This window comes from Schistocerca cancellata, chromosome 1 (assembly GCF_023864275.1).
Source record: "Schistocerca cancellata isolate TAMUIC-IGC-003103 chromosome 1, iqSchCanc2.1, whole genome shotgun sequence".
Taxonomy (NCBI): domain Eukaryota; kingdom Metazoa; phylum Arthropoda; class Insecta; order Orthoptera; family Acrididae; genus Schistocerca; species Schistocerca cancellata.
Genome location: NC_064626.1, coordinates 821,629,237 through 821,656,181, shown reverse-complemented (window position 1 = coordinate 821,656,181; position 26,945 = coordinate 821,629,237). Strand labels below are relative to the sequence as shown.

The following is a 26,945-nucleotide window of genomic DNA, read 5'->3' as shown; positions in this document are numbered from 1 at the left end:
TCAGCTCCGAAAGCCCATATCAATGATGTTTCGATGAATAGTTCGCACGCTGACACTTGCTGACGGCACAGCATTGAAATCTGCAGTAATTTGCGGAAGGGTTGCACTTAAGTCACGTCGAACGATGTTCTTCAGTCGTCGTTGGTCCCGTTCTTGCAGGATCTTTTTCCAGCCGCAGCGATGTCGGAGATTTGATATTTTACCGGGTTTGTGATATTCGCACTACACTCGTGAAACTGTCGTACTGAAAAATCCCTACTTCCTCGCTTACTCGGAGATGCTGTATCCCATGGCTCGTGCGCAGACTATAACACCACGATCAGACTCACTTAAATCTTGATACCCTGCCATTGTAGCAGCAGTAAGTGATCTAACAACTGCGCCAGACACATGTCGTCTTATATAGGCGTTTCCGAAGTCAGCGCCGTATTCTGGCTATTTACATATCTCTGTATTTGAATACCCATTACTAAATCAGTTTCTTTGGCGCTTCAGTGTATATGTTACGTGACAATTTAATATCTATGTTATATGGACATCAAGTTTGCCTAGACGTAGGTACCAGTATGTAATCTATCCAGTATGGCAGGTATGTTATTTATGTGAATGATCTCATTATCATTGTATTCGCAGGTTACTCGAAAAACGCAATGAGAGCCGAAATAGATCTATCGCGAAATAAAGATGATAATTACGTTCCGTCTGTTCTGGATCTTCTTTATACTAATATCATTATCTAAGATATACTACGCGGCAGGCTCAAATGAAAAAATATTTTGAGGGACAGCTGCAGTAACAATGACACCGTGGAAGGCGCAGCCAGTGTAGGAGCTGCGGATAGGTGGGATAGCCGAGGTTAGTTTTCATTCATTTTGGCGCAACCAGAACCATTATTTATCCATTATACAGGGTGAACATTAATAAATCCTGCAATCTGTGGGGACGGGTTCCCGGCTGGAAGTGGAGGAAGAAACGTCCTATGTGTATGTGTACGGAAATGTATCGTTGCCACGGTAGATGGCGCTGACGAATGAAAGTTCCTCTGACCATGTACCATTTGTTCCTTGTGTGTTTCAGGCTGGGTGATTGACTCAGCGAAGTGTAAGCAGCAGAATTGTCCGGTATTCATGCCGGGAACAAGCCGAGATGGTGTTTGTGTACGGACAAGTAGATGGGAACGGTCGAGAGGCAGCATGGCTATATCAAAACAAGTATCCTCGCAGACACCAACCACATCACATAACATTTCAAGATCTTTTTGGGTGTCTGTCTGACCACATAATCGTTCTTTGGGTTGCAACATGTTGGCGGGTTACTTGCCTGTAGCTTGTACTAGGGTTCGTCTCAATATTACGAAGAACCTGCTTCTCCAAATTTAGTGAGCTTACGGTCCGCCACCCCCCTGCACGTTCGTCTATCTAAAGGACCCATGGTCACACAAACGCCCAAAAAGAGCTTGAAATGTTGTGTGGTGTGGTTTGTGTCTGTGAAAGTAGTTGTTTTGACGTAGCCGTGCTGTCTCTCGACCGTTTCCATCTGTTTCGCCGTACACAAACACGATCTCGACTTGTTTCCGACATGGATACTGGACCTTTCTACTGCTTACAGCACGCTGCGTCAATCACACAGCCTGCAATACACAAGGAACACACGGCACGTGGTCAGAGGAATAGTCATTCTTCAGCGCCATCTACCGTGGCAACGATGCATTTCCGGACACATGTTCATGGGACCTTTTTTTCCCTCCGTTTCCAGTCATGAATCTGTCCCTTTCAGTTTTTATTAATGTTCGCCCTGTATATGGTGCAGTATCCTGTCAGCTGCACCGAACAAATTAGTAACGAATGTATCACAGTGGCGACAAATATTAGATGAGGATACCAAGTGCTACCGTATTAACAGTAGTGCTGTGTGCTGAATGTAGACTCGACACTCACAGCTGGCCATCCTGATGGAGCACACCTGTCGATCGTGTGGGTATAGCCTCAGGTCCATGGGACACGAGAGTGTCATTGAGATTCTGCAACAAACAAGGAAATTATGTTATAATCGTGGGTCATTTACAAAAAAAAATACATTGTGTAACTGTGACTCTAAGATAAGAACCCAATGAACGAATTTATGAAACTGTAAGTTGTCATCCCAGTAGTCCAAAAACAAGTGCGTAAAATTGTTTGTGCAAGCGTGGAAGTCTCTTCTTTCTTTTATATTTTATTAGCGTTCCTTTGTTAACCACTACCTCGTTTACTTTTTGGAGACCCTAGAAACCGGTCACTCAGTGCAGCATAGTATGAATAAAAACCGCTGATAACTTCGCCATTGAGCACTCATAAACCACACACTCACCTTCATATAAATACGAGCATTTTTTCTTCAACGCGATAGGGAATTATGTATATTATGCCACTGTTATCCCACATTTCACATCTGATTTTAAGTTCACCAAGACATATTCAGCTAACAATTGATTGTCGGCGATGTTGATAAAATGGGTACAACAGTCAGCGTAGGTTCCAAAAGGATATTACGGTATAGCCGTGCGGTTCGTATCACATACCCAATAAAATGCGTCTTTCAGTCAAACGCTAACCCAAATGTAACAAATTAAGTACACGCTTTATATTACATATTGGTTACCATTGGTATAGGGGCAGTACCGTCATATGCGCCGACCGAGCCGGTCATTATGTGATTATCCGCTCCCCCTCAACATCGTAAATATTTGGGAGCTCATCTCTTCAGTGGTGTTTGTGCCGTTCTGTGTGTGACATCTTCTTTGTCTTGTTGCATACTTCGTTGGGTGGTAGTCTGACAGCGGCCTAGTCCGCTACTGTTTATTTCTCATAGCGTCCATGAGTTTTCTACATAGAGGGTCTGTGAGTTTTTCTTCTGATAAATCGACACGTCTCCTTGTAACACACTCATACCGATGTGCTCTTTGACTATTTATTATTGTATGTATACTAGCTTTTATCTTTATGTAAATTTATATGTACACGATGTATGAAGTAATTTGTTTATTTTGCTGTATAATCAATTGTGTATATTATGTAAATATCGCTGAGTAATCGCTGAGGGAATGTTAGGGAAACGTTAGGTTTTTGTCAGTGAATAAGTGTCGTTGGAGTAGCGGCATCTCTGGACGCGGGAGGATGTTACGTCAGAGCGCGCGCTACACAGAGAGAGAAGTCTGGTGTGACACCTGGTGAAGTGCGGACGCATGGATGGCGTGCACTGTACTGGAGGAGTGATTGTTTAGCTGCACGTGGCAAGTGATGAGCGTGGGCGGTGGAAATATTGGCTGCAGCAACATCAAGAACACGCCACGCCAATATCATTGCCAATAACTCCCTTGCTTCCTAGTCATCATGGAAAGGAGCCAGCAGCAGTATCGTCGTCAGTTACTTCGTCACGGCGAGAATGGACTGAAGTAAGATTGCTGCATCACAGCTTATTGTCAACTAGTTTTGTAGCGGCGTTACTCAGCTTTGTGGTGTTTTGCGAGTGAATAATTACCATAGTTTAATCAAAACTGTCTACCCGTGATACTCCTAAAATCATTCACCAAGTAGGTTCCTGTCCTGTCCTATTGTGACAATAATCCGAGTACCGTTTATGAAAAATGAAAATTGCAGAGCCAGTTAATTTTGCTTATGAACAAAATGATTCAGTTAGATTAAAGATTTGAACTTAAAGCATTCAGTAATTTCAATCTCACTAAATTTAAATTTGAACTTTCATCTGAGGCAATCTAATTGTTGCAAATAGTAAATCAACTAATCAAATTAAAATGATTCCTGGCACTATGAACAAAAGCACTAACTAGAATTAATGAGTGAGTGCAAATATCAGTGATTATTGTAATTGGTTGTTAGTAAAGTTCTGGTTCACACTTTGACTTGTAGTCGTGCTAAAGTATAATAATTACCTTTTGATACAGTAATTATCAATTTCTACTTCCCCGTTCAGAAGTCAATAGAGTTTCTTTTAATCATTTTTTGCCATTTTCCAAAATTCATATGAAAATAGTAGACGTTATTGTGAGGTAGCGCCATTGTCCATTGTCACTTACAACAGTAAGTAACCATTAATCTAAGTGTTATCTTGAATGTTTTCAAAATTTCTGCTGTATTAGTTAATGATATTTCGACTGCAAACTATTTTCTTTCTCGATTTATTACGTAAATGTTTCAATTGTTTTTGCTAACGTGCGTGCAGCCCTCTGTTGCCGCGCGAGTTCGAGTAATTGTTGACATTGACTGTTCGGCTCATTAATTCGCCTACCGAACAGAAATTCTGCCCAATTGGGCTGGCGACCGTATTTGGCTCTGAGCACTATGGGACTCAACATCTTAGGTCATAAGTCCCCTAGAACTTAGAACTACGTAAACCTAACTAACCTAAGGACATCACACACACCCATGCCCAAGGCAGGATTCGAACCTGCGACCGTAGCAGTCCCGCGGTTCCGGACTGCAGCGCCAGAACCGCTAGACCACCGCGGCCGGCACGACCGTATTTCTTTTAGCTATAATTATTTCAGTAACTCTTCTTATTCTGTTCCGATCCACGTGGTACCCCTTGTCGTTGGCACAGTACGTGAATGATAGCACAAACCTTTCGAACAACCACACTAAATTTTACAGTAATTAAGTAGGCGGAATAAGTTGCCCTAGAAGGCATCTTGTTGTTAACCTCCCCCTCATTTATCGACTTTATATGGAATCTTCGGAACGATAGCCTTTTCAAAATTTTATTCCAATTGTTTAGGCACTTGCTTACACGGTCATATATTTCTAACATTGTCGATAGAAGGGAAGGAGGACGTTACAACCTGCAGCCCGGATCTTTAGAAATATGTGACTGGTTAGCAGGTACTTTTCGTGTTTCAACACTGGGTTTCATGTGTTCTTCGTGAAATTCTTCAATCCCTTTCAAAAAGACAAGTTCCAGTTACAGTATGGTAGTCAGGTTCCTTTCCGGTATAGAGATAACTCGATCAGTATGGTGCGAATGCCGACACTGAATATACCAATGTTCCAATACGGAGGCAGAGGATCTTCATCTTACGGAAGTTTTGCCCACTATTGTAGCGTGAGAAGCATTTACCGTGAACGTTTCCCAAGTCAATTCAAGATATAATGATACTGCGGCCTACGTTTGGTGGAAATGCAAATGAAAAAGAACATTCCGCCTCATTTGCAATTTTGTGGGTCTCGCATTCATGTTACCCACAGCGGACAGGTGGGGACCTGTTTCCTGTGCAGAGTGGAGAGTTTTGTTCTACGGTCTTCCTTGGAACAGCGCCATAAGTTAACGGTTGTTGACCTTGTCCCCCCCTCCCCCCTCTGGTGACGAAATTGGGGATGTATCTTCCCACGTTTTTGGCGATCTTCTGACAATTGACACTATCACTGAGGGTGATTTTCCGCCGCTGCAAAGCATCACCTCGTTTCCACTATTGCTTGGACGGCGGCGCGCGCGGTTCGTAAGCGACGCCTCGCTGAAGATGGTGAAGAATTAGTTGTGCCTTTCCCTCTCCCACCTTCCCCCCGTGCCGTGTTTGTCTGTCACTCTTACCAGCAGTGTGGTACCAGGAGGAGGCAGCGTCTGGTATTCCTGCTGCTGCAGGGGCAGCTCCAGTGTGTGTCGCAGTCGTGTCGTTCGCAGCTTCCGTCACGATTCCAGTCGCTAACAAAGCAATTCCCTCCTGTTCCTCAGACTGTTCTCGGTGATGGGGATCGTGATTTGCCGCTTATTGTTACCTCAGAGCCGTCTCCCGCTGTTTCTGGGATTCACTCTAACTGCTCTCCTTTAGGGAGTCGGTATCCCTTGCAGAAACACCCTTTTGTTGGACAAGCTTGTGACCCTGGGAAGTCACAGATTAATTTGAAAGTATACAAGACCCGCCCACGATGCTTACTGCAAAGGCTATCACGTCTCGCAGCCAGGTTAAACACCGTGTACAGCCGCAACGCGCAAAACAACCAAGGGTAAAGATTCAGCTGGGCCGGTACTAGCCTCCCGCTCTAGGATTCCTTATAGGACTTCGCGGTGGACTGTAATGGGCGTTTGATAGAATAGTGATGCCGCTCTGTTGTTCTTTCTGTGTTTCTACACTCCTGGAAATGGAATAAAGAACACATTGACACCGGTGTGTCAGACCCACCATACTTGCTCCGGACACTGCGAGAGGGCTGTACAAGCAATGATCACACGCACGGCACAGCGGACACACCAGGAACCGCGGTGTTGGCCGTCGAATGGCGCTAGCTGCGCAGCATTTGTGCACCGCCGCCGTCAGTGTCAGCCAGTTTGCCGTGGCATACGGACCTCCATCGCAGTCTTTAACACTGGTAGCATGCCGCGACAGCGTGGACGTGAACCGTATGTGCAGTTGACGGACTTTGAGCGAGGGCGTATAGTGGGCATGCGGGAGGCCGGGTGGACGTACCGCCGAATTGCTCAACACGTGGGGCGTGAGGTCTCCACAGTACATCGATGTTGTCGCCAGTGGTCGGCGGAAGGTGCACGTGCCCGTCGCCCTGGGACCGGACCGCAGCGACGCACGGATGCACGCCAAGACCGTAGGATCCTACGCAGTGCCGTAGGGGACCGCACCGCCACTTCCCAGCAAATTAGGGACACTGTTGCTCCTGGGGTATCGGCGAGGACCATTCGCAACCGTCTCCATGAAGCTGGGCTACGGTCCCGCACACCGTTAGGCCGTCTTCCGCTCACGCCCCAACATCGTGCAGCCCGCCTTCAGTGGTGTAGCGACAGGCGTGAATGGAGGGACGAATGGAGACGTGTCGTCTTCAGCGGTGAGAGTCGCTTCTGCCTTGGTGCCAATGATGGTCGTATGCGTGTTTGGCGCCGTGCAGGTGAGCGCCACAATCAGGACTGCATACGACCGAGGCACACAGGGCCAACACCCGGCATCATGGTGTGGGGAGCGATCTCCTACACTAGCCGTACACCACTGGTGATCGTCGAGGGGACACTGAATAGTGCACGGTACATCCAAACCGTCATCGAACCCATCGTTCTACCATTCCTAGACCGGCAAGGGAACTTGCTGTTCCAACAGGACAATGCACGTCCGCATGTATCCCGTGCCACCCAACGTGCTCTAGAAGGTGTAAGTCAACTACCCTGGCCAGCAAGATCTCCGGATCTGTCCCCCATTGAGCATTTCAATTTCCAGGAGTGTATTTTTGGTTAATGGCTCCAGCATATATATTTGTCACACTAAATGTTAACCGAGTGGTATCAGAGCAGAGTCTAGCTTCGCTGCATCAATTTATCTCTGACTCCTGTGCGGATGTAGTGTTCCCGCAAGAATTCTTATTTATCAATTTCCGTCTCCCTGGACTTTGAACTATTCTTAATGTAGCGCCAGAATTTTCGATGGCAACTCCCTTGCTCTTTCGAGAACGCATTCCCTTTGCTGAGGTAGAGGTTCCCGATTCTGGCAGAGTTGTTGTACATGCACCGTCTGTTTCTCGTCATACAGTGGAACCTTCGCGTTTTTATAGAAGAAATTGTTTATCTTCTACGCAGGAGTCCTTGGGGTCTATTGTTGGTTGGTTATTTTAACTGTATTATGCATGCTTTTGACCAGTCTCCCCGTTTTTATTATTGTCGAGATTTAAACTAGCTGATTATCTCGATGCACTTGAAAGTTGTTTACGAGTAAATATTCAACTTTGTTTGAATTCTACTGCGACTTATACTAGGAAAATTGACCGATTTTACTTATCGGATTGGATGCGGGATTCGTATTCTTGCAGTCGATGTTGTCCCTGCTAGCTATTCTGATCACTGCGCGCTGGTCGCCAATCATTCCGTTCCCTGTGGATGTTAAATGTCACTCACTTGGCAGGTCCTTCTCTCGATGATGTAATTCACAGTGTGTGGGAGCGTAGTCTATGAAGTACTCTACCACTATGGAATCGTGGATTGCCCTAGCTAAACCTAACCTCCGTCAAACTTTGATCACCTATTGTGCTAGTAGGGCGACGGATTTCCGGATAACTCATGAATTTTATTCTGCAGATCACAGATGTACGATGTGTTGAAGCAAAGTTGTTCCAGTTGAGGAAGCGACAGATGGAAGGGTTGCGAGTGCGATCGAAACAATGATCACTAGTGGCGAAGGAATGGACTTCGTTATGCTATCTGCTTCGACATAAATCTAGGCATCGCAGCTGTTACGCTACTACTTTTACAGGAGCTTACGGCCGTCAGCTGAAAGCGCACGCGAACGTACTTCACGCCTTCCATCAGTACTATGAGGATCTCTATGACGTGGACACACCTAGCGACTTTCTCTTCGGTCCGGCAATTGATTCTCCAGGTAGGCCACTCACCTGTGAACCGACACCGAATTCTTGGACGCCCTTGTGCCTCTTGGGCGCTACATGTACGTGTATGTTGAACGATGTGCTAAATGGGGCAGCTGTGCCCGCTCCACTCAAATTGGGGAAAATTGTGTTGATACCTAAATATCCTGGACGTTATACTGTTGATAATTTTCGTCCTCTCACTTCACTGAATTTCGATTATAAGTCAGTGGCGAAAGCGGTAAAGTGCAGGATGTCTGTCTTGCTTGCGACTGTCGTCGTTGAGTATCTAAGTTATCTCCCTGGTCCCTCTGTAACGCCGGAAATGCATATCCTCCTATTTCCATCTATTGTACTATAAATTTTTTCCTTATTTTGTTACCTGAAGATATGACAATTCTGTGTCTTTATATATTGTAATTGTTCTACTAATTGTATATACATATATTTATGCATTTATGTCGATGTATAATTGGTTTGTTTTGTAAATATTATTTGCATTTTTACGCTGAGTCTGGCCTAGGGAAAACTATGCTATCGAACGAATACATCGATAGGTAGTGTGGAGAACCAAAGTGTTTAGGATCTTTGGTAGTGTTAACTCTGCCGCATGGAGCGCGGGCACAGTGAGTCTGGCTGGAGTAGGGCGGTGGAGCAGGTGTGTTGTGTGACGCTCCCGCGAGTTGCCGCGCTTTCGCAGTTTGGCAGCATGTAATTGCGCTCGACTTGCTATGATTGTTTCTAAAACGGTGTCGCGGACGGGAAGCATTAGCTGGCGCACATCAAGAGCCCGTTTCGCCTGGTGACCGTGTCGAGAAGAAGGAGCGCCAACATCCAGCTTCTGCAACAGCGACGGCCGACAATGAGTGACTGTCGCCACCTCCCCGATCGACGTCTGCAAACCTTCAATCAACCAACAAGGAAGACTAAAAGCACGTTAAGTTTTAGAACTGTATGGCAGACCTCAGCTTTTCAAACTGTTGCCTCACAAAATTACAGCAACTTAGCATGAACCTTTGTTGCTCATTGTCCCAATTGCATTACCAAGCAGGGTCCCTTCATTTTCTGGAATGAACCCGAGTCTCGTTGAAATTCAAACGCCAGCATCGAAGTAATATCATTCGATTTCACTGCTTTAATTTCAAAGTTCAGTTAAAGTGTTCATAGCTGACTACAATATTTAGATTACACAAGCACAAATTAAAAGTGCGAGTTTTGTTACCATATTTTAGCTTACCTGTGACTGCAGCTCAGCTTGGTACGTACTAAATTTTACTATTGTTAATTGTTCAAAATCATTTAATTCAAGTTCAAAGTTAAATCCCTTATTTCTAAATTGCGTAGATTCAAGTAGCTTTTGAAATGATTGTTGAGGTAGCCCAAGACTAACCCTATTTTATTGAATTTCGTAGTGCTGCAGAAACAAAGTTTCACTATTAATTTCAGTCACTAAATTAACTTTCAATTTCCCGGTTTTATTAATTCTTTTGCTAAATTAAGTCAGAGTGTAGCGAAATTTATTACTTCTGACAAACATTCAGTTTTCGTACAACACGTTTCAACCTTCAGTAGCCACGCTTTTAATGCTAATTATGTTGTGGCGTAGCAAGACAGCCACACCACTCGGAGGTAGCCGAATGGCACGCTAACTAATGCAGACGGGCGTGAAGTCTGAAACAGGATAACTATTGAATGGTAGCAAGAAAAGTACGTAGTTGCTTTATACTTAACTTTTATTCTCTGATGAATACAGCGTTCTTCTTGAGACATTTATACTATAACTCTCAAAGTAGGTAAGGCTAATGGCGCCTTGCTAGGTCGTAGTCATGTGCTTAGCTGAAGGCTATTCTAACTGTCTCTCGGCAAATGAGAGGAAGGCCTCGTACGTCTAGTCGCTAGCAATGTCGTCCGTACAACTGGGGGGAGTGCTAGTCCGTCTTTCTAGACCTGCCATGTGGTGGCGCTAGGTCTGCAAGTACTGATGGCGGCGACACGCGGGTCCGACATGTACTAATGGACCGCGGCCGATTTAAGCTACCACCTAGCAAGTGTGGTGTCTGGCGGTGACACCACAAATTATATGTGCAATAAGCTTTCCTTTTCAGTTATTATTGTCTGTAGGACTGGCGACCGTAATTTTCCACAAATCTCAAATATCTAATTAACGCCAGTTAATTGTTAACGTAACGACCGCACATTTACTTTCTTTATTAACTTTACCCCTTTTCAAAATTAATTTCCACTAGTTTCATTTGCATTTTTCCTTTCATTTAGATGTAACCCTTTCCTCCCACTTTACCGACAGATTAACTTCAGTGACGATTGCTTTTCCCAAATTTCCATTAGGTACACGCGGTTTAGTTTTTACTGTCATTAAGGTCGTTAAGTGAGGGGGAGGTTACACCTCTATTCTCACTCCTGTGGCCAATTACCGTGACGTGGTTTCTGTTGCTGCCGTTACTTTTGTCCATTGCGCCTTTGCCGTTCTGGATTTTAATAACTCTTTCGATCATGTAAATTTTGAATTTCTGCTTCGGATTTTGCAGATGATCAGTTTTACTTCCAGAATGAGATTTTCACTCTGCAGCGGAGTGCGCGCTGATATGAAACTTCCTGGCAGATTAAAACTGTGTGCCCGACCGAGACTCGAACTCGGGACCTTTGCCTTTCGCGGGCTAGTGCTCTACCAACTGAGCTACCGAAGCACGACTCACGCCCGGTCTCACAGACACACATACTGGCAGAAGTAAAGCTATGAGACCGGGCGTGAGTCGTGCTTCGGTAATGGAAATGGAAATGTCGTGTGGCTAGGGCCTCCCGTCGGGTAGACCGTTCGCCTGGTGCAGGTCTTTCGATTTGACGCCACTTCGGTGACCTGCGCGTCGATGGGGATGAAATGATGATGATTAGGACAACACAACACCCAGTCCCTGAGCGGAGAAAATCTCCAACCCAGCCGGGAATCGAACCCAGGCCCTTAGGGTTGACAGTCTGTCACGCTGACCACTCAGCTACCGGGGCGGACGTGCTTCGGTAGCTCAGTTGGTAGAGCACTTGCCCGCGAAAGGCAAAGGTCCCGAGTTCGAATCTCGGTCAGGGACACAGTTTTAATCGATCAGTTTTACTGTTGCAGATTGTAAACTGACGCCCCCGCTTACCAACCGTCGGAGAGTGCGCAGGGTAACCCGCTCTCGATGTCTTTGTCTTATCTCTGGAGCCGCTGCTTCGGAAGGTTGCGTTCCCGCTTCAGGGTTGGACGCTTTCTGGAAGCGCCCTCTCAGTTAGCGCGTGCGCTGATGATATTTTACTCCGGCCACCCATGGAGATATCTCTACCAAAGGCGATCATCGGTGATTATTGCCGTGTGGGGCAAGAGCGACTTAACGAGGGTAAAAGTAAACGCCCTAATTTACGGGGTTTCGATGGAGCAGTAATCACGTGGATTATTGCTTAGGATCGTCGTACGTCACTGGAAGCTGTTCTTGCTCATTGTCACAGTGGCTACGCTCAGTTGTAAATCGGTTATTGATAAGATCCAGGGAACAATACTGGAACATGATCGACGCTCTCTTACCATTCTTCAGAGAGTAGGAACTTTGGGTATGTATGTGTTGTGCAAGACCTATTACATCGCAATACTTTTCCTGCTTCCTTATATGATGGCTAAGAAATGAAAGCAGTGGCTCTGTCGCTTTTGATAGAAATGTCATATTTTCAGGTTGCGATACGAGATTGTGACGAATCCAAGTTCTCTCGGCGCATTGGGCCTTTCTGACGTTACGAGGAAAGCGCCTGTCTTAAATGTTTGGAGCACTATTTTAATGATTACTTGGGACTTACATACCTTTACGTCTCAGCTATTCGCTTTAGTGCGTCCAATGAGTTTTGATCCCTCTGCTGACTCTGATCGTCTGAATTTTAAGCTGAGACACATTCTAGAGTTCTGCCTCGTCGTGAGCCATTTGGGGGCCGACGTACAGCAGCGGCCAGTGCTCACGAGCAAAATATTTGCCACACTGGGAAGGAACTCCTTACCCAAATCCCATTCAACAATTGTCACCACGAATGTCCTGGAAATTTGTGTGGGCCACATCAGCCTCCCGGTTCTATCGAAGGAAGCGGTCTCCTCTTGCTACAGACTGACCAAGAATTTGATTTCCACCAAGAGCGTCCATATCTAACAGTGACACAAACAAATGCAGTAGGTGTGCGTCTTTAGATACGCTACAGCACCGGTTTACTTACCGCGGTCACCTATCAAACTGCGCCTGGCTAAGGAAAAAATTGGTTTTCCTCACTCACTCTATTGAAGCTGTAGTGGGAGGAAGTATTGAAGATCTGTCTCCATGCAGTAAATAAATTCAGTCAGCATCACCAGCTAGTGACAGCAGCCTACAAATTATGGCCCGTAGGAACCCCGAGGATGAAACAATATAATTACATCCTGCCCATTTGGAGGAAACTGGGAAGACTCTGTCGACCAAGACAGTACCCAAACGTTATGGGCAACAATTAAAAGGAGGTGGGCAAAGGAACACCTGGAGTGAACATGGATCAGTGTGTCAGATAAAGCAGGATTTGCACGTTGTCTGACGAGCGCCGTAGCGTTCTTGTAGTGTGGAGAGGTTAGGTACAAATGCACGGCTGGGGCAGGCAGTCTTTCAGGTTAAGCAGTGACGTTTGAACTGTATTTGCTTACATGAACTTGATTGCGCTTGTATGGGACCAGATGAAACCTGTAGAGCCTCGTCACAGTAATCCTCCTCACACACTGGTTCACCTCAGGAAGACCAACGTCGAAGAGTGAGACAGGACTGAACACCAACATCAGGACCATTTTGTGGATACCATGTCAAGAAGAATCTGACCATGCTACCATCCACCGGATGCCACCATGCAGCACTGAATGTTAGCCAGCGACAGATTTTGATTTCAGTGATGTTTTGGTCTGAACCTGCTTGAGGAAATAGGGAACCAATTGAAACTTGCAGTGTCTCGTCACAGTAATCCTCATCAAACAATGCTTCACCTCAAAAAGAACTCGAAGAGTGAGGAAGCCTTAAGCAGCAACGTCCGAAACACTTTGTGGATAGCATGTCAAGGAGGATCCGACGAACTACCATCCACAGGACGCAACTATGAACCACTGAATGTTACGCAGTGACAGATTTTCATTTCACATGTGTGGACTTGTGAACAGATTGCCTTTGTTTTTGTTACTGTTTAGTTTTCGTTTCACAGATATCCTTTATTTTATATGTTTTTGTTACATAAGTCTTACATTTCATTCCATGATCTTACTGAATTTAATCTCGCGAACGATCGTAAATATGGACGCGGTACAAAACGTTCCTTGAGCAATACGGTCGTAATTAAAACGGCTGTCTAGTATTGGTTACCACAGTGGAGTTACACGAAGCTAAGAGAACAAAACCAGCGGGACTGCATTTCCATTACGTCAGGTGATCGAAGCAAAAATATACGCATAAAATAGCTAGCATCGTCGAATCCAGTACCAGGAAGAATTAAGCCTAGGGTTTAACATCCCGTCGATGCCAAAGTTTTTAGAGCGGGCGCAAGCCCAGATATGACAAGGACGAAGGAGGGAATCATGCATATCCTTTCCAAAAGGAACCTCCCAATAGTCACCTGAAGCGTTTGAAGAAACAGGAAAATTATAAATCCCATGTCAACCTAAAACAGAAGAGCGGAAAGTAATTAAGCATTCATGTTCCTGTTGTTGTCAGACTGTTGCATAAATGTAACATCCTTGAAGTTCAGCTGTGGACATAAAATCACGCGGAGGCACACAGATGACCTAGGGAAGAAGGATCAGAGCTTAAAGTCCCACCGGTGACGTTGGAGCACTGCGTCGAATGCCAGAAGTTCATTGTCTTATTGTTTCTCTGTTCACCTTTCAGTTGCCGTACATTAGAAAGTGTAGGGCATACTGCGTATCCCTCTTACGATCTACTCATGCTCCAGCGGCTGTAAGAGTTTTATCATTAAATACTGTACGCGGAAACCATAATGGATGGGCTAGGTATGCCAGCCGCCAACCATGTATACATCGCTGACCGATCGTCACAGAACGGTCGGCTACCGATCAAGAGACGCTGGTCTACTCAAAGATGAGTTCCAACTCGTCTTACAGACTGGAAAAAGATATGTCTTAATTTGTCACGAGGCAGCAACCCACTGACACACGTGCACGAGCTGTAAGAGGGATGCACGCAGGTGAAATTTTGTCTGTGGGTGTCGTATGGTCTTTCTTTAGGCAGACGAAAAGACCTCGTTGGGTTTCTGTGTGAAATGGTGTCTTTACATATGAGCAGAGATGAAATTGTTGACGCTTCTGTTGCTAGTGATGTATGTGATGATTTGATACAGCCACACGACAGCCGTCAAATATGTGTGGCCGGCAACGTGGACGCATATATTCAATAGCAGTGGTGGCCACAACGTGACGTATGTCTGTTGCCGCACTTCTCGACTTGGTAATACTCTCCACGTGTAACCTTTTTGACGTCTTGATAACGCTGTTCATGGCACTTAGCAGTCAGTCTCTCTCGTATCGCATAACGTGATAGTTATTCGCTCCGCCGTGACATCGTTCAAGTAAAAATCGTTATTATTGTTTGTGCCATAAAATTACGACGCTGTCTAAGAGGTGTAATCGTGAAGATGACAGCGCAGTTTTCAATTACGAGTTGGCCCAGAAAGTCTTTTTTAGAGAGAGAAAGAGAGAAACTGTAAACAAATGTTTCGTTTGTGTACATTGGCACTGTCACAGTTAAGGGAAAGTTATCTGAAACATCAACATGACACTAACCATTGTGGTTTCAGTAAAGACTTCCCTATTGGTTCCCGGCGGAAGAAAACTGAACTGACATCTTTCTCTCTTATTGTTATATAATGTGATGTACAGTAATTTTAAAAATAATTTTTTTTCATTATTCCTCATTAATTTTAACTATTAATCTTCAAGCAATGCAGCTCCCTTTGAATCAGTTCCATATGTTTGCGGCTCACAAGGTTAAGGTTTGTGTCACCACTGTATTGTTGTAAATAACGCAGGCCATTGGGTGTCCAGCTCTATCCCTCGACACAGATCCCATGTAGCAGCTCGTGATACGTGTTGATTCATCCATCTGTCGTCCACAGACCTTGCCGTTCACAGAGCAGCATGGAAGCTGATAGACAACAGTGTTAATAGCATCACAAATTTCGTTAAGCAATGTGTCGCTGTTCGCGAGTCACAGCCCATATGGAAGTTAAAAGTGCTGTGCCAACCCTGACACTCCTATGGAGGGTAGTTCAAACAAGCAGTAAGTTCGAAAGTAAATTCTTTGTCAATAGCTACGTAGCACACCACACTTTGACTGAACATCATTACATACGAGACAAACGTTTGCTTTACAGATGTTTTCATGACTGAAAATAAGTTATTGTGAATAACTACGATATGTAGTTGATTTTAGTTGTTTGTCATATTTAAATCACTACTATCACTATCCTTTTAAGGTCTCTTCTCCAGCATACACTATAGACATAAAGTAAAGAATTAAGCTGAATATAAATAATGCTTGCGACATATTCACCTTAAACTTTCCCATTAAATGTATTCCAAAACATATTATGAAGATATGTGAGTCTATACTACCATTATAGATTTCTGTTATCAATGAAGAGTTTTTATTTCCTTACCTGGTGCTGTAGAGAACGGACCCAAGAGGAAATATTCGTACATAGACATTAGGCATTACTACATCGTGAAAGTGTGCTTTCTTCTCGTTGCTAAAAAATAAATCTGGCATCCATATTCTGCTGGGATCTGTCAGTGTTAGATATTTGATTTTACCTGCAACAGGAAATCATGATTCAATTATTAGACAAAATATGTATCAGTGACAATTTTCGTTAACTAAATATATACAGATAACTACAACGTCTTGCAAAGTATTTTTGAATAACAGACTAAAGCTTTCGAATGAGAGCCCATGCAGTGTAAGTTATCTGAAATACAGCCATATGTTAAGATGTTGATCGACTTTCATAGTCATAGAACGCAACGGTAAATACCGCGTCAGAGAAGCAAAATATATAAGTAAGAGAGGATCAAAATTTCTAATGCTAGGTGGCTACAAATGTGCAATATTAGAAGTGTGATGTAGTGAGGAAATTGGGTGACCAGATGGTAGAGATGAAAAAATTGAAACTATGCTGACGAAAAGAAGATTAGGGTTCTTAGAGACGGACAGGTTCATGTTTTTACAAAGATCATTAAGTGGTGTATGCATTTACTGCCTATCTCATGATTTTTGTTCTTTACGTCTACTCGTGATACACATACATGTGAAGAGCTGTACGAATAATGGGAATGCATCATTGTCTATTTTTTAACTCTCAACGAACGAATAAAATACTATATCCCACACCAACTTTAGTTTATGGCCACACTCAGCGCTCTGACGTCCTTGGAATGAATGGTAATAAATCCTAAGAATTAGTCAATGAGATTTTACAACAGTAAGCCTGGAAGTTCGGAGGGGTTCCACAGCTAAATGCCACTATCGTAATTTCCCTCTCGGAATATCCCTGTTTCCTTTCTGGTGCCCAGCAGGTCACTTTTGCTACACTATCCATGCTTTTCTCACCCAAATCTGTTTATATTTACTACCTTCCACCTCAGCTGCTAATCTTCCCCTATTGTTCCTCTGACCAGTCAAATTACCCGCATTTGATTCCTTCTCTACTGCTGGCATACATATTTATCAGATATCATTACTCATTTTCGACGAGAATTGTAATTATCATTCTGTACTACTCATGTGCTATGCAGAGTGTAATGCTGACTTACTGTGGATGTCTGATTAGGTGTAAGAGAAGGCTTTAAGGTCCTAACGTTTCCTAGCGAAATAAATGCATAAATAAATTTCGTACAAGTTTTCTTTCCTCCGCTTACAAGAGCTCCTTACCACGTGGTATGTGAGAGCTGTGTCTTAAGTCTGTCTGATGACTACGGGTACAGCGTGTTGTCATGTCAATGGCTTATGACGGGGGAAGTGAAAGGATGAAACCCAGTACCCGCAAGAGCCTAATCTGTAGACTAGCTCCAAAGGACGTGCCAGTTTTAGAGACCGAATCTGACGGATGGATCACCATGAGATTAGGGAGGTTTGAAATTTAATACAGGACACGGAAAGAAATTATGGGAGTATGGAACATTTTGCTGCTACTTTTCCTCCCTTCACCGTTCAAACATCGACCGTGCAAATTTCTTTTACCACTGGGATTCGAACCGGCCACCTCAGAGTCGAGCGCCCCATACAGCGCAATCGGCTACGGATGGGAACAATGTCCCATGCGCAGAGACTGTCACAGTCAGAGACATTGGACGAGGATAATTGGCCTCAACATGCTGCAGGCTACAATGGCTCGATTGCGAAGGCTTTAAACAACCTTCAGTTGAGTATCTGAGGGGTTTGTTGTTAAGCATCTTGTGACAGTGGGAATTGTATCATTTTCTGGCTACACTGATCGTACCGTTTAGATTCTAATTTAGCCGTCGCCGAAAATTTGTTCCATCAATGGAACTGTCTGAACATCAATCAGTAGTGCGAGGCTGAGAAAGCCGTAATGAGAGGGGACGGGATGAGCGAGTGAGGTAGGCGTGTTATAGCACCACATCGTCAAGTTGCATATGAACGTTTCAGCTTAAGTGGCAGCATGCTAGGGTATAGTTTTCGGGTTGCAAATGGATTGCGTGATTTACAAGGTATTGCGTAGGGGGAAAGGTGCAAGTATAATGCATCTGTATTTGTGAGTCCATGCAGTGCTGCAGTCGCGCGACAACTGCATAAAAGTGTCACTCGATACACAAATGAGTTCCTTGAATGTCTTTGCGTTGTCGTCTGTGGTCGATGTCGATGGGATTCCCTCCTCATCAGCGCCGCCCGTCTTTGAGCGGCCGTGTTCAAATTACTGACCCATTTCACTACATTTGGACGCGATGCTGACTTTGGTCCACATACCGCTATAATTTCGCGGAGGATATATGTGCACTTCAGACGTTTTCCCACAAAACTCGTACTGTCCCGCGTATTTCAACATGGAGTATTTTTCCAGTGGTCGCGCCATTTCACTCCCACACCGCGATGCACCTGTTCTCTGTTCCAAGGCAGAATTGTGCTTGCAGGAAACCAAGAACACGTGTTCTCTTCTAAGAATGCAATGGTCTTAGCGCGAGACGACACGTGAAACTTAATTTTTTGAAATCTCCTAGTGTTCCCCTGCGTTCCAGTGAAGCCTGAGTTGAATAATGAGACCCCTCATGGATTGGAGTTTGCTTGCCACCCTTCAGGATGCAAAGTGAGTTTTTCTTGGACTGACTGAGACATTTTCTATTGGACACAAAACTCACCAATAGTGGTCCGGTGTTGTTGATACTGGAAGGGTACTAAAACCATAGCAAAATCACTGAATTTATTCTACAGGCCAGGGCTAACCACGTAGCTGCGGTGTGCCTATTACCTCACAGCCCTGAGGCGTCTCACTTATGCCTCTCCCCCAGCAGAACGATCTACAAGGTGTACAACTTTGCTTCCGCCGTTTGCCGATAGGTGGCGACAAAGGTAAGTAGCATTCGAAAGAAACAGATCTTAGACTTCAGGCATTTAGCTTGGACCTCGGTCAACGTAACCTCATTCAGTCGACTTGTGCCTGCATCATAAAGTTGTTCTTGATTGAAAATGTCAGTTTACGAGCCGAATTCCCGTCATTTGTTATTGTTTTGTTTGAATATGAAGAAAACAGCGGCTGAGTCTCATAGAATGCTCTCAAGTACGTATGGTAAGGACGCTATTAGTGAAAGAACGTGTCGTGAGTGGTTTCAATGCTTCAAGAACGGTGACTTTAACGTCGTAGACCAGCGTAGTGGTGGAACAGAGAATGTTTTCGAAGATGCAGAATTGGAGACATTGCTAAGTGAAGACTCGCATCAAACTCAAGAAGAATTGACACGATTAGTGAGAGTGACACAGAAAGACATTACAAAACGTCTCAAAGCTATGGGCATGATTCAGAAACAAGGAACTTGGGTCCCGTGTGAGGTGGAACCAAGAGACGTTGAACGGCGTTTGCGTGTTTGTGAACAGTTGCTTCAGAGGCAAAAACGGAAGGGATTACTGCATCACATTGTGACCGGGGACCAAAAATGGGTTCGTTACGATAACCCTAAACGCAAAAAATCATGGGTATGTCGCTGCCATGCTTCCACGTTGACGGCCAAAACGAATATTCACGGCTCCAATATCATGATCTGCATTTGATGGGACCAGCTCTGCGTCACGTACTGAGGTGTTAAAACCAAGTGAAAAAATCACAAGTGCTCGTTATCGAACGCAATTAATGCGCCCGAGCGGACCATTAAAAGACAAGCGGCCGCAATACAGCGATATGCACGATAAAGTGATTTTGCAGCACGACAACGCTCGATCCCACGTTGCAAAAGAGATCAAAACATACTTAGAAACGTTAAAATGGGTAGTCCTACCCCACCCGCCGTATTCTCCAGACATTTCTTCCTTTGACTATCACCTGTTTAGATCAATGGGGCATGGCCTGACTGACCAACATTTCCGATCTCATGAAGAAGTCACAAATTGGATCGATTCATGGATCGCTTCAAAAGAGAGACAATTTTTTCGACGCGGGATTCGTACACAGCCCGAAAGATGGGAGAAAGTAGTGGCCAGCGATGGAAAATACTTTTAATGATACATGTGTAACCAATTTGTTTCATTAAAGCCTCAAATGTTGAGGAAAAAACGGAGGAAGCAAAGTTGTACACCTTTTACATCCAGGCTATTGATTGATTCTTAAGGAACAATGCCGGGCGAGTGGTGACATAGTTACAGGTGAATCCTATTTTTGGAGAGGGTTTTTCTGAAGGCAGCTATTCCACTCAGTGCTATGAATGCGATGAGGAAATACAACACTGAACGATTCAATGAAAATATTTTCCTCGAAAAATATTTTGCTGCGTCAAATCCTACGCTTCTAACGACATTCAATAACGAGGATGCTATTGCTTTAGCTGAAACTTACGTTAGCAACCTGGACCATCAGGCAGATTTATGAACCCTGCACCATTGCCATGTTATTAGAGAGACAGAAACAAAAGACTATCAGAATGCTGTCAAACGGAAAAGATGTGAGAAGAAAAAGAATATCAGGGAATACTGTTAAGAAGTCCACATCAGCAACGTTCAACAAAACTTGTTTGAAGTCTCAGGTGATGACGATATGGAAAACCTATATTGATTTGGAAGATTCGCAACGTCGGGTTACAAAGAACGTTGTGTCAAGTGTCGAGGATGCGTATCGCGGGCCTATATATAGTGAGAGGGTTCTGGTGAGGAAGAAAATGCCTAGTTGTACGAAAACTGCCTAAAATTTTCAGAATCTACCTTTTGTTGGAAAGAATAAAGATTTTTTTCATGTAAAATAAGTATATTATCTAATAATTTTTTAACCTCAGCACGTAATTTGTACAAGAAGTTTTTTTTCTCTCTAAACACACTTTTTCGAGGTTAAACCTGGTTTTCTCAACTTATTTAGCCGTTTTTAACTCTGTGACCAATACCCTTACGCCGTTGGGAGCAGGCAGCCCTTGCTTTCTTTTCGGATTCCTTTTGTCCAACGATTATGAAAAATTCAGGCAGGTAGGAGGATAGTCTGACTATAAACACTGCATTTTTGGAGTTTCCAGATCGACTGCAATTTAGCTAAACAAACTGTCAAACCTTAGAGTGGCTGTTATTCCCCTCCATCTCACAAGAGCTTTCCCCATCCCCTCCAAATCTCAATCCCGTATATTGGCGTAGAAATTGACTCTCCCTGGTTAATATGGTGAACTTGTACGAGCGTTCGTTTGCACATTATTAGATGGTAATGAACCATATTTAACGCAGCGTTCATAATCATTTCCTTTAACATTCAAAAAAAATTATTCGTCATGGCGGCAACACAATGAATAGCGTATTTTCAACTCTTCAAGTTTTACTGTCACTAAATACAAATAACTTCAACATCTCGCAAAGTATTTTTGAATACCTGACTAAAGCGTTCTTAAAAGATCTGTGCACCCCTCCACGTCTGGTATAAGTGGCAGTGGAGGAAGCGAAACAAAATTGAAAAAAAAATTGATTTTATGACGACAGTTATCCTGCAACTGCTTTCTCCTGCGACCTCGACCCCCTGAGCAAGGCTTTGCGACCTCCCAGGGGGTCGCGACCCACATGTTGGAAAATACTGTTTTACAGGATGATGCAGGGGCTGTATGTTTCCCTGTTGGTTGTAAACCAGTCCTGCCGTAGTAAAACACTGCAGAACTAGAATTTATCAAGTACGGCGCTATAATCGTACTTTGGACACCTGTGATACTTGTTTTTGTATAGATAAAATAATTACTTCCAAACACAGTTACATAAATATCCTTAAAATCAAGTTTTATGGGTATTTACTGGTCTGCATCTGGAAGTAAATAATTTCATTTGGGAAATAAGACAACCACAAGAGTTTCCAAAACAACTGCAATGTCGTGCTTTACAAAAGACGTGAACAGTCAGGCTTTCAGAGACATCAGAGTACTTACGACATGGAGAAAAAGATAACTATTATTATGAGTGAAGCTAAAATTAAATAAAATATGCATACAGGGTGTTTTCTGTTAATGACTGAGGATAGTGTACTACATATTTCACCAGCATTTACCTCATTTACAGTCTAATGATTAGAGCCATTACAGGTCATATGTTTTTAGATTGTTTAGTACTTCCAAGAGAATGTGGTAAGAGCAGGCTATGGGGCAGGTATTGAAGTGTGGATGCCTGGATTCAAAACGGTTAGTCCATATTGACAGGCTTAGTCCAATCATTGGATCAGTTACGACAGTGCAGAAAACATCAGGTTGTAAAGTTAGTGACATGTTGACATGTTTGAGGGAAGACTGTCCGATGCAGAGAAAAAAAAAACACTGATGTGCGTGCATATTACAGTACCATATACGTACATCCGCTACACCTTGTATATTTAGAAGTAGATTTGATAAGCCATATTTAATGTGCATTATTCGGAACAAGATGCAGTAGTTCTAGTAGCAACTATATCTCTTCTTTTCAGTCACCTAGTTTCCTACATACTTGGCAGGAGCATCTCTACCGTGAATGTTTGAATTATGTAGTTACTGATCCATTCTCTTCATTGGAAACAGTGATCTTTAGATGCATATTAAGTTCAGGAGCTACGTTTCCGGCAGTCGCCTTCCTATTACAGATTCAAATATCTTCCTGACACAATCAATACTTTTATTTTTCTTTCACTACAGTGTTTCCCACACAAAGTGTCCCCAACAATTCAGTATGCTGTCATGACACAAGCAGCAAGTGCTTTGTCATTCGACCAAGAAGCGAAAAGCATTGAAATAAATTAGTGAATTTTGTAAACAATTTGAGGTAACTTGTATTCCACGTACTAATGCATTGTTTACATAGTGAGTAGAATAGCGTAAAATGTATGAGATTATAGTTAGTAGCTTTCAGCTCACAAAATAATAAGAAGACTAAAAAATTAGAAGAGACTCTTAACACTTCTATGAAACGTATAGTACAACAGCAAAACAAAATAAAACGTCAGTGCGTTATCTCTAACTCAGAGAAGAAAACCCAGTAAATGTTATCATTATACTAGTGTGCTTATATTATACGTTTAAATCCCTGATACATTAAAACACCGATAGTAATGAAATATAATGATAACAATAAGAGATGCAAACCTCCATAATCGTCAAACTTGAGTCTGTCGTCAAGCCACTGCTCTCTGAACGTCAACTGCGCGTCATATTCCTGAAACAGTAACAGATATAACAATATGGATGCTATTCAGTGAAGTTACCTTTGCAAGGTTCATCGGTACGTTATATTCTCGCAACATAAGAAAGTAATCATATGATCACGCATCCTATAACGCTATACAGCGTCAGGCTTTTGATCAAGCATGCAGATAAATCTATGTAAACTATTTGAAAAGTCTTTGAGAAAATAAATACTGCATACGTTGTGCGGTATCTGCCGTTCACATAAACCATTACCGTTTAAGGATAGCATTGGATAATGATTTCTAAAACACCTCATCGGACGTAGCGTAGATGGTTACCAACAAATAGGCGGAAGAATACTAGTTGTACAATTGACACCGAACAGGACAGTGATAATCCTAGTGTACATGGCGACATCAACCTATGATGAAGAAGAAGTTGAGAGAGTGTACATTGAGAGAGAAGGTGCTACAAACATAGACAAAAGACAAGAGAACCTTGTCATTATGGGACAATGGGATGCATCAGTGGGAGAAAGAAGAGATGGCACTATAGGGGGACCTTCTGGAGTTGGAGAAAGAAGTGAGATGAGAGATAGATTAGTATAATTCCGTACAAAACATCAACTAGTAATATGTAACTTGTGGTTTCAACACCATCCACGGAATAACTATACATATAAAGCTCCTGGAGATAGAATGAGATATCAAATCGACTTCATTCTAGTTAGACAAATGTTCTGGAATCAAATAAGAGAAGGTCCAAGCATTGATTGGAACTTGTGAGAAACTGGATGTGAGTAGACTAAAGGATGTCATGGTTAGGTCAACAAACGAGGAATAAACAAACATGGCTACAGTTATGAACAACACCAGAAGTGCTGAAGGAAGGAGTCCTTGAAAAACAGTATACTACGACCAGCAAACGAAGTAGTTGGGAAACAGAAGGCAAAGCATGAGAAAAGAATGGACTACAGACAGCATAATAACACAAATAAATTTAAAATGTAACCTGAAACAAGACAATACTGAGGAAGGACAATAGCAATATAGAGCACTGAAGAATGAAATCACCAGTGGCTCAAAACAGGTTAAACAATAATTATTGGAAGAGCAATGAAAGAGGTGAATGAACTGATCAAGGTAGGAGAGCTGGAATATGCCTGTAAATCAATTAAACTGGTCTTTGGAAACATTCAAATAAACTGCAGTGGAATCCAAAATGAAGATGGAATAGTATCATATAAGCAGAAAGACGTAGTAGAAAGGCGGAAACAATAACTTGAAAAACTATATGCAGGAAATAATTAAGACTTGGAACTGGAGAACGCTGAGGGAATCCATCAGGAAGAAGAGGGACACTATATCTTGCACGATGAGTTTAGCCTTCAGACAGGCAAATGAACCCTGATAAAGCCACTAGAGTTGGTGATATACCATCAGAACTTATCAAGTCTGCTGGAGAACAGCTACATGGAGAACTGTTCCATCTCATACAAGTTATATATGAAACCCGGAAGCTCCCAACAGACTTTTAAAAATGTATCACAGTGCCAATACCAAGGAAAGTAGCATCTGCAAACAGATGTGAAGAATATAGGATCCTCAGTTTTGTATCACACGCCTCGAAGATCTTGACCTCTATCATTCTAAAGTGGATAGAAGGCCGGATAGATAAAATGATCACAGACGACCATATCGGCTTTAGAAGAGTTGTAGGCGCACGAAAAGCAGTACTCGCCTTACGCTTAATTCTTGAGGAAAAAATAAAGAACTGTGAAGACGCATATATTGCCTTTAACAATTTAGAAAAAGCGTTCGACAGGGTAGACTGGCGACAGCTTTTTAACAAGCTAAGAGAGATTGGCATAAAGTATAAAAGCTGAACATTAATGCAGAGACTGTATAGAGGTGGCTGTGATGTGTAGAGATAATCAAGAAAAGGCTGCTACTAGGCAGGGTCGACGACAGGGCTGCTCACTCTCTCCTGTCTTATTCAACGGATAGATTCAGAGGGCAATAGTGAAGTTATGGAGAAACTAGGAAACATAAGAGGAATTTAATTCATGGAAGCAAAATATATGTGCTGAGATTCGCTGATGACATCGCAGTGTCAAGTTAAGATGCAGAAAAATTAGAAACGATGCTGGTTCAGGTGGAAACCACCCCCAGCTCTTCCTATAATATGAAAATTAGTAAAGGTAAAATAAAAATCTTAATGGTGAGAAGACTTAACACCGTTGTCCAATGCTCAGTTAACAATTAGCCACTGGAGACGTCGAATCCTTTGTCTATGCAGGGAGTAAAATTACATCAGACGGAAGGTCAAGGAAGGATATTGTGAGTCGAACACACCAGGCCAAAGCTGCTTTTGACACGAGAGAGGAAACCTTTTCGCATCCAGCAGCACAGACAAGCATCTCAGGAAAAACCTCATAAAGACGTTTGCTTGGAGTGTGCTGCTGCACAGAATTGACACATGGATCGGCCATCTGCTGAGACATGAGCATATGATTAAACGTATCATTGAAGAGACACCAAAAGGGAAAAATACAAGAGGCAGACCGAGACTATAATACATCATCCAGATCATGGAAGATACCAGCTGCCCCTCCTCTAGCGCTCTCAAGAGGAAGACCGGAGAAAGAAATGAATGACGAACTGCTGCTAACTAACCATATGGTTGAAGATCTACGAAGATTAAATTCATGTAGATCACTGTGGAGGATCTAACTCGCAGCTTCTAAGGATACAATGCTGTTTATGATCCGGTAGCAGACATCCATCTGGTTTTAAAATATTATTTAAGATCCAGTAATGCTTAACACCTAATGTCTAATGCTAACAGCTAATGTCTAATGGCTAATGCCTAACAGCTAATGGCTAATGTCTGACAGCTAACACCTATAGCCTAACCACTTACGCCTAACACCTAGCACCTAGTGCTACAAACGTCTATTTAGCATAAACATCGTTCACATACTTCAATTCAATGCTGATGTATAGTAATAATACTTCATACTAGTAACGAGTGCTGAAAGAGTGTATCTGTGTATCTGCAGTGGATGTCAGCTGCTGGAAGGGAAAAACGGTGTTACCACCTCAATATGAGTATATTGTATTATAACATTATTGCCTGGGGGCGTCTGAATGATGTATTAGCCGTTAGGCGTTAGATGTTAGTGGGCCTTAAAAAATATTTTATCGCCAGATGGATCTCAGATACTGCAGAGGAGGGAAACCCTATTACCCCTGCAGTCTCTTACAATGCTGTTTCCTCGTGTGTTATGTATTAGCCATTAGGCATTAGGTGTTGCTGAATATTAAATAATTTTCTGTTACTAGATGGATGTCAGTTACTGGAGATACAAACTGTATTACCTTTGAAATTTATATAAATAAAAATATAAATTTTCGTTTGCTCAATAATTGTAAGTCCCCGGAAATTGATCACAGATTGCTTTGAATTTTTGTCATAGGGTTTCACTGGAATCCGCGCGTATTTTAATATACCTACTGAAGCATCACATATAATACATAAATATGTTTGTAATAGTTATGGGGAAAGTCAATAAAAATGGTAATGTTCCTTTACATCTTAAATCTCCAAAATTTCTTCATCGATTGCTTCTAAATTATTACTCAACACTGTATTTGAATACGCACATGCTATTATATACCTAGTTTTATACATCGTTAATTAAATATGTAATACATAAAGAG

The 26,945-nt window shown here is 42.9% G+C and overlaps 1 protein-coding gene across 1 annotated transcript in view; it reads right to left on the bottom strand.

Moving 5' to 3' along the window:
* LOC126188437 (glutamate-gated chloride channel-like) overlaps positions 1–26,945 on the bottom strand; it is a 161,984-nt gene that overhangs the window by 48,195 nt on the left and 86,844 nt on the right. The window contains exons 5-7 of the mRNA XM_049930043.1: positions 23,182–23,251; positions 16,053–16,206; positions 1,938–2,020 (exon numbers count right to left, since the gene is read on the bottom strand). Of these exons, the coding sequence (XP_049786000.1) occupies positions 1,938–2,020; positions 16,053–16,206; positions 23,182–23,251 (307 nt within the window). The remainder of the gene's footprint in view (positions 1–1,937; positions 2,021–16,052; positions 16,207–23,181; positions 23,252–26,945) is intronic.